We start from the raw sequence: 9,349 nt of genomic DNA on the forward strand, positions 1-9,349 counted from the left end.
ACTACATGTAAAGCAGTTGTGTAGGGCAGTTGTCTAAATATGTGGATAAAATAGTCTTTTAAGTACAAAAGATACCTTTGAAACAGATGGATGCTAAATGGAATTAGAAAAGCACATTATGTTACCCATACAGAAACAGAAATACATCTTATTTGCATCTCAAATAAATGCTCTTTAATCAAAAAGTAATATACCTTTAGAGACTCATTCATCTTATATTATACATTAAGATGCCCACATTTATTTCAATTCTGACAATTTAAAATAAATATAATTTTAACTCAAGTTTCATGCAGCAGTACAGCACAGTGTCACTGCTCAATATTTATTTCTGTGACCATTTTTGCTGTTTGCTGGACAAAAGGAAAACAGCAAATAACATTATTTAGGTGTGCTTAAAATTGTAAGTCAGAAAAGACCACAGAAGTTATCTAGTTCAACTCATTGTATTTCTAGATAAAGAAAATAAAGACTATGAGTTTCTTGGCCAAGGTCACAAAGCCAAAGCCAGGGCACAGGCTCAGACCATCTGACTTCCACTCCAGCACTCCTCCCACTCCAAAACAATACTCACCTCAAGGCTGTAATAACTAGAGCACATTATTTTCAATCCACATTGGAGCCAACAATACTCCAGTACTGAATGAAGGCCATTTGCACATTTTCAGTCATGCTCAAGAGAAACAAAAGTGTGACAAATGAAGAAATGAAAAGGAATTCTTATTATCTTTTCCCAGGAGCCTTCTTTCTTATAAATGGTTAGAAATGAACACTACTTCATAAGCTTTGAGAGGGTCTGTGTTCAAAGACACTCTGAAAGGCAAGAAAAACATGATAGGAAATTACATACATAATAGAATTTTGACACACGATGGAACATGCAACACAGAACATTTTGAATGCTACATTATCAAAAGTTACTATTTATTTCATAGTAACCAAGAAAGATGGTGCTTCAGGGAAAAAGAAAAAAGGTAGCAGCCTATTTCTCAAAACCCACTTAAAACACAAACCTATCTACCAATATGTACCAAATATTTACCTTCTTACATTTCTATCCCTAATAACTGGCACATAGTAGGTACTTAAAAAGTATTTTCATAATAAAGTAATTAATCTCTCTTCGTATCACCCAGCACTATTCTTGAATACTGCAGTTGTACATCAGTGACTATAAAATGCTGCTACTTGTAGTAGAAAACAATGAGCATTGACAGTTTGTATCAAACAGAAACGTTCCAAGACTAGAACATTTTACAATGTGTGTGAATCTATATCTGTGTATGTGTGCTTGTATGTATGTATATAGGTTCATTTGTTTTCTCTCTATATACATATGTACACATATATGTATATGACATGTATTTTTGACAATAGTGATTTTACCTAAAGATCTTATGCTATGGGACAGCGATTTTCAAACTTTCCTTACAGCAAGTCATAATAAGAAAAACATTATAGGGCTTCCCTGGTGGCGCAGTGGTTGAGAATCTGCCTGCCAATGCAGGGGACACGGGTTCGAGCCCTGGTCTGGGAAGATCCCACATGCCGCGGAGCAACTAAGCCCGTGAGCCACAACTACTGAGCCTGCGCGTCTGGAGCCTGTGCTCCGCAACGGGAGAGACCACGACAGTGAGAGGCCCGCGCACCGCGATGAAGAGTGGTCCCCGCTCGCCGCAACTGGAGAAGGCCCTCGCACGGAAACGAAGACCCAACATAGCCAAAAATAAATAAATAAATAAATAAATTTATAAAAAAAAAGAAAAACATTATATACCACAACCTAGTACACATAACACATACATGCACAGAAATACATATACATAACTAAAACAAAGATTTCATGAAACAACACCATTACTATACCCAAAGCACTAATGTTTTCTATTCCATTTTTTAAAATGCAGTTTGTGTCCCCCCAAACTGATTTTGTCACCCCTGCTCTGAAAGCTCATAAAAGTGTGAGAAGACACTAAGACATTGGCAAGGTGTAAATGTCTTAGTTTGGCATTCATTCCTTAAACATAGCCTAGGCTCTACAGACACCAAACAGACACTGGCAAAATGAAGACTAGAAATTATTGAACATTGTTCATTGAAAAGCTCTGCTGAACACCGGAAGGACGTTATCATTGTGTAAGTAAAAAATAGAGACCACATTCTGGGCCATAAAACAAGCCTCAAAAATTCTAAAGGAGTCAAATAATAACAGATATTCTGATCACAATGGAATTAAATTAGAAATCAATAACAGAAAGCTCTGTAAAATCCCAATTATTTAGGAAATAAATATTTTTAAATAACTCAAGAATCGAAAAAGAAAACAAAAGGGAAATTAGAAAATATTTTTAACTAAACGAAAATGAAAATACAACACATCAAAACTTGGGGGAAGCAAAAACACCAGCAAGAGTTTTACTAGTTTATGGGACTTCCCTGGTGGCACAGTGGTTAAGAATCCGCCTGCCAATGCAGGGGACACAGGTTCAAGCCCTGGTCCAGGTAGGTACCACATGCCGCGGAGCAACTAAGCCCATGTGCCACAACTACTGAGCCTGTGCTCTAGAGCCCGTGAGCCACAACTACTGAGCCCGTGTGCTGCAACTACTGAAGCCCGCGTGCTCTAGGGCCCGTGTGCTCTAGGGTCCGTGTGCCGCAACAGGAGAAGCCACTGCAATAAGAAGCCTGTGCACCGCAATGAAGAGTAACCCCAGCTCGCCGCAACTAGAGAAAGCCCACACACAGCAATGAAGACCCAACTCAGCCCAAAATTAATTAATTAATTAATTTTAAAAAATAGTGTAATCAACATATATTTTTAAAAATATATGGTTTAGAGAAGAACAATGAGCCCAGGCCACCGAGTCTGCTGGGTTACCTCTAGAGCAATCCAAACTGCTCACAAAAGGAGGGTGGCCACCTGGAGTGAGAACCATCAGGTTAATTTTACTGCTAATGAAGTTTAAGGTGAAGGAACAAACCCCCCACCTCACCCCAGTTAGAAAGGCTTTCCTAAATCTGAAAGAAGACTAGGAATCTAATAAGCAATCTGCTGTCAGTGAAGAAGAAGAGCCACGCAAACAGGATAATATGAATATAGAGAACAGTGGGGGAAACATGCAGAAAGAGGAAAGACAGGAAGCTGCAGAGCATGGTGTGATCCAACAGGCAGTGCTAGATGGAGTTTTTCAGGATGGTTTCCTCCCCATACTACGGACAACTCCTGGAACATAGGAGCCTCTTACTACTGTCTGATGTATGTAACTGAACCTTCACAGGTTCATCCCAAGACCAAATTAAATGCAGAAAAAAACCCTCAGCTTCTCAGAGGCCATCTAGACCAAAACAGGCCAGTATCAGAAACTGTTTGGCCTTCATTTGTTCTGAGGTGATCTGCGGACCCCTCCAATCCTGAAACCCTGCAAATCTGGGTTATATTATATATTCCAGTATTTTTAAATCCAGCATACAGGGTTAAGAACAGAGAGGACAAGTATCTCAATACTTAATTTTTTAATTACACATAGCATCAGTTTACCCACTTTTTAAAAAAGGGGTGGGGGGAGCTAATACATTACAGACAACCATTAACTCAGTTTGATGGAAAGTATTAGGCTGATCATTTTGATTAGCGGTGCTCATTAAATATGTTTCCTACATGTATTTCAGGGAACTAAAATGAATAAAGATGCTATTCTGCTTTGCTGGAAGCGATCCCACATCCTGCTAGGTTTGGTTTTTATAACATGTGCCTGGCTTCCTAAAGCAGGCATAAACAGACTTATTAGATCTGTGCTATTTATTTCCACAGAGAAGGAACCTCAGAACTTTTAAACTAGGATAGGTTATCTAATCTTTTTACACCTTTGTTGTGATAAAGGAAGAAAAATATATGATCCTGGCGGCAAAAGGAAGATTGAACTTAATTACAAAGATTTAAAAGCAGAAAAATGCATACAGTGGCTTTTTAGAAAAAGAACACTTTCTTCCTTTCATCTCAAGGCAAACCATTTATCTACCAAGAAGCATGAATAGTGTGTTCTTTCTTTTTAAAATGTTTTTAGAAGTCATATCCTTTTTTACTGAAGGAACCTGGAGTCTTAGACTTAATCTTGTAATCTGAAAGTCTTTCTAATATATCTGTGTAATCTGAACTGCTGACTACTATTCAAAGCCATTATAGGAACTAAATAGCTAGATCAATTCGTAAACCATTTTCTCAAATGAAAATCTCACAATGAAATGATACTTTTGACAGAACATTTATGAATTACACCAATTTTTCTAAATCCTTTTGGAGGAGAAACATTTTAAGTGATGGAATAAAGATGAACAAAGTTATATTATTCTTTTACCATGTTAACCGGTCTAGTGCACATTACCTCAGAGCAAAAACTTACAATGCATAATCAACAAGCTGAGTGATGCATCAGTGAAAATGATTAAATATGCCAAGGTCTTAATTATAATACCACATTACATTTGTACAGAATATTCCAGTTTGCAAAACATTTACATCCATAAGCTCATTTGACTCTATGTCCTTCAGTTTAAGTACAATAGATAGAAGATGTGAGTCCACCTGCATATACTGAAATAGTTAAAAGCAGGGACTCTGGAGCCAACTGTCTGGTTTGGACTCTTAGTGCTGCCACTTACAATTACACAATGTGATTCTGAGTACATTACTCAACATCTTTATGCCTTAGTTTTATCATCTGTAAAATGGGGATAATAATCGTTTCTACCTCTTGGGCCCACTAATGATTAAATCAATTAATATATGTCAAGCACTTAATACAGTATCTAGCACAGAGGAACCATTATATATTATACATGCTGGTTTTACTTATCAGCAGCATCATTGTATGGATAGGGAAACAAGCTGGTAAGTCACAGAGCCAGGAACAGAAACCAGAGCTTCTTCTCCCATTTGATGCTCCATCCACAAAGGGCTGGGGGTTTTTTTCTGTTTGTTTTTTTTGAAGTATCCTAAGGTTTTCTAGACTGACATAAAACAGTTTAATGCGGAAGTGTACAAATCAAAAAATTCAACAGTTCAGAATACTTATAAAGTATTTTAATTTATATTTATATATACATTTTAAGTTAAATTGACTATTAAAAATACAAATATTCCATTTTGGCGGCAGAACTATACACTGAGGAATAGTCATCTGTGTTGCTATATTTGCAAAACAAAAATCTAGAGGGAAATATACTAAGATGATAACTGTGTTAGAATTTCCTTTTTTTTTTTTTCCCTTTCTGGTTTTCAAGACATTCAGTATTGTGATATAACATTTATAATTTAAAAAAATTATTTCCAGGGACTTCCCTGATGGCGCAGTGGTTAAGAATCTGCCTGCCAACGCAGGGGACATGGGTTTGAGCCCTGGTCCGGGAAGATCCCACATGCCACGGAGCAACTAAGCCCGTGTGCCACAACTACTGAGCCTGCGCTCTAGAGCCTGCGAGCCACGACTACTTAAGCCCATGAGCCTAGAGCCCATGCTCCACAACAAGAGAAGCCACTACAATGAGAAGGCCGCGCACCTAACAAAGAGTAGCCCCCGCTCCCCGCAACTAGAGAAAGCCCGCGCGCAGCAATGAAGAGCCAATGCAGCCAAAAATAAATAAATTAATTAAAAAAAAAATGATTTCCAAAAAAAGTTTACCAAGGTATGAAAATAGTATTCATAGAATAAACACTTCAAAATTAATTCTAGAAAATAATAAATGTCCAGCTGAAAAACTGCCCTCTTTTTTCATACATGTTTTAGGGATCTTTCCTCAGACTTTGTTCAAATTTTTTCCCTTTAGTGATTCAGGTGACTGTGACAACATCTTCCATTGTGTCTAAAAATAGGGCATGGGTGTGTAAATTTATGAGCCGAAATGCAAAACTGGCATTGGATGTCTAAATCAGAGTATTAAATCATTTAGCATACTCTAGCATAAAAATATATTTTGAGCACTTATATCCACATGCTTTGTATATTCATACAATTTTAATTCAACTATCTTTAATCTTTTCAGATGAAGTGAAGTTATGAACTTTTAAAAACATGTCAAATCACTTCCTAAGAGATTAACCTGGACAAAGCACTCCACTCCAAACCTCAAGCTCCTTCTCTAATAAGGAGAGTAGACTAGAATGTCAGTCAGTGGTTCACAACCTTCTTTCTACCCCAGCGCATCTGAGGGATTCAACATCTCTCCATTTACAGCAGTGGGGACAGTCTGAAAATGTCCCACAGGTGATTCTGATACACTACCTTATAACAGGAGTCCCCAGCCCCCAGGCGCGGACCGGATACTGATCTGTGGCCTGTTAAGAACCGGGCCGCACAGCAGGAGGTGAGCAGTGGGCCAGCGAGCGAAGCTTCATCTGCCACTCCCCATCGCTCACATTACAGCCTGAACCATCCCCCCCATCGCTCGCATTACCACCCCCCCATGGAAAAATTGTCTTCCACGAAACCGGTCCCTGGTGCCAAAAAGGTTGGGTACCGGGCTTCCCTGGTGGCGCAGTGGTTGAGAATCTGCCTGCAGGGGACACGGGTTCGCGCCCTGGTCTGGGAAGATCCCACATGCCGCGGAGCAACTGGGCCCGTGAGCCACAACTACTGAGCCTGCGCGTCTGGAGCCTGTGCTCCGCAACAAGAGAGGCCACGATAGTGAGAGGCCCGCGCACCGCAATGAAGAGTGGCCCCCGCTTGCCGCAACTAGAGAAAGCCCTAGCACAGAAACGAAGACCCAACATAGCAATCAATCAATCAATAAATCTTTAAAAAAAAAAAAAAAAAAAAGGTTGGGTACCACTGCCTATAAGCTATTCCCCTGCCCTCTACCCCACTCCACTCCTGCAGAGTTCTTTAAGGTTCTGCACAGTTCTAAAGCTTGCCACTGTAGGTATAGGAAAATCACAACCCAATGACCTGGAAGGTACCTGACAGTGTTACTTTAATACATTTTAAAAGAAAGGCCAAAAGTTAATAACGCGTATTCTTTTGTTGAAGCATGCAAGATTCAAAAAGAATCTGTAAACTGATGATATCAAAGACAGCTTTGTAACTTAACTGTTCATATGGCAAACAGCACAGCTCCCCTGGAATTTGCTTCTAGTCAAGGAGGTAGGTAAAGAAAGAGGAAAAGTGGGGAATCAAATAAAATACCTCCTGAAGTTGAAAGAATGGCTGGAAAAGAGATTTTTACAAGTCAACTTTTCTGATAACAGAGAAGAAAACCCAAAGATTGATATACAGAGATGAGATATTATGTGATCCCAAATTTCTTTTTTTTTTTTTTACAGATAACTCTGTTATAAACTAATAATAACTAATAGGTACTAAAAATATGATTTGCATATATGCCATATTATAAATATAAGCCAAATATATTGGCTTAGCATGGTGATTGATAATTGCCCAGTATATTTACAAATAGTGTCAATTTTCTTTGAATGCCTACTTACTGTGGACAAATTCTATGCTATTTAAAAGCTACTGGATGTGCAAAGTCTTGTGAAAAATTCTCACAACTAGGGAAGAAGGAAATGGAATCTTAAGACTTCCTTGGAAAAATGTGTGTTTACCTCAAATGTGAGCCAACATTACATCATCATTAATAAGTACACAAGGCATGGCAAAGATGCTGAGTGTGGCTTCAAAATTAGAATTACCTACATGAAAAAAATGTGTAATTGCATTATCTTCAAATCAGAAAACACATTAATCAATAAATGCTGATGATTAACTATGTGTACTGTAGTGAGAGGAACCTTAAAAGGCACAAAAAAATAACAGTATTTCACAGATTTAGTATTTGACCTTTCCCCCACCCCCGATAAACTGGCTGGGTCTGAAAGTTGCTGTCCTCTGTACCAGAAGATGACACCAAGGGTAACTGAGAATACAATGTATACATCTCTATCACTGCTCTATCGATTCATGCCTGAAAAAGTTGACACAAATTTTTGGTAGGATTTCTTTTGAAATTCTTTGCAAAACATGCTGTCCATTGTTGGCTTAACTTGCCGAACGCACTACCCATTAAAAAAAACAAATTCTCAGTGTTCTCCACATGAACCATAACAGTAAAAACCTAAAACTTGTGTCAGTGAACAGACGAGATAACCCAAAAAGAAATAAAAGTGAAGAGAAAGAAAATGCCCCAACCTCAGTTTTGTAAGATGTTCACATTAGAGACGGTAGCAATAAACATTATGCAAGAGAAGATAATTCCTAACACTGAGTTGGGATGGACAAATATTTGTTTAATGAACATACACATTTCTTCCTCATTCTATAGCCATGTGTCAAAGCATCAAACAATTTAATTTGTGGCAGTTTCTGTTGTGTCTCAAACTTTACATATAAGTTTATCACGAGGGTAAAAAAAAACCTGCTTGGCTTGACTCACGATGAATCACAGCCAGGAGGTCATCTTGTTGTGTATCAGCAACTATGTTTTCACTACAGCTATGTGACCTAAAGTGGCAGCAGGAGAGGCACCAAAATAGAAGGGGCAGGAGGTTTCTCGGCCCCAAAAGAGCTTTTCCACCCCATTCGGGCATCTGAGCAACAGCCAACCGCAGAGGAGAGAAAGAACAAACCCAACAGCTCCGCGGAGTAAGGCTGCAGGCCCAGGCCCTCCCGGGAGCCCGGGGAGGCAAGCACATAAAGAGGATGGGCTTAAGAAACAGCGTGGAGAAAGCAGCATGACAAGGGCCAAAACTAGCCGGGTGTAGGGCAAAATCCAGCAGTGACCGAGCAGCACAGACTGCGGGAAGGTCTGGAGACCAAGGAGGCTCTCCAGCCCGGGCTCCGGGCTCAGCTCCGGCGCGAGCGCACAGCGGGCCCCCTGCCTCCACGCACCTCCAGCACACGGGACCTGCCGCTGCTCCCACCTCACCTGTCGAGTGCCCGCTGGCCCCGCCGGCGTCTCTGGCCCCCGGTCCCCGCCCCGGCCCATCCTCCCTTCACGTTCCCTCCCGGCGCGTCTCTCGGGGCCACCGCCGGGGTCAGCGTGGGCAGGGGGCCGAACCCCGCCCCACCGCCCCACCGCCCCAGGCCTGGCCCCGGCACTCACTTTCTGAATCCGCTTCAGCGCCATGGGTCAGGGAGGGCGGCGGGGATACCGGCCGGCTGGGGGCGGCTGCGGGGCTTGGGGGCGTGGGGTCGTCGCGGGCTCGGCTCGCCGGCTCCTCGGCTGGCTCAGCCGGGTGGATCCCCGGCTCGCCGCTCTCTGGCTCGCTCCGGGCGCCGGTGCCTGTTCCTAGGGCGCCCGAGCGCGAGTGTGCGCGAGTGTGCGGGCGGGGACGCCGGCGAGACTCTTTTGTTTCCGC

At 41.2% G+C, this 9,349-nt stretch overlaps 1 protein-coding gene across 4 annotated transcripts in view; it reads right to left on the bottom strand.

The window, feature by feature from the left end:
* UBE2D1 (ubiquitin conjugating enzyme E2 D1) overlaps positions 1 to 9,349 on the bottom strand; it is a 36,142-nt gene extending 26,793 nt beyond the window's left edge. The window contains exon 1 of one of the 4 annotated variants that reach the window (XM_082339659.1): positions 9,094 to 9,349. In XM_082339659.1, coding sequence (XP_082195785.1) covers positions 9,094 to 9,117 — 24 coding nt within the window. In that variant the 5' untranslated portion in view covers positions 9,118 to 9,349. The remainder of the gene's footprint in view (positions 1 to 9,093) is intronic. The other 3 variants (XM_082339660.1, XM_082339661.1, XM_082339658.1) reach the window with 3 other exon arrangements.

Source organism: Balaenoptera borealis (genome assembly GCF_965194805.1).
Source record: "Balaenoptera borealis genome assembly, chromosome: 10".
Lineage (NCBI taxonomy): Eukaryota > Metazoa > Chordata > Mammalia > Artiodactyla > Balaenopteridae > Balaenoptera > Balaenoptera borealis.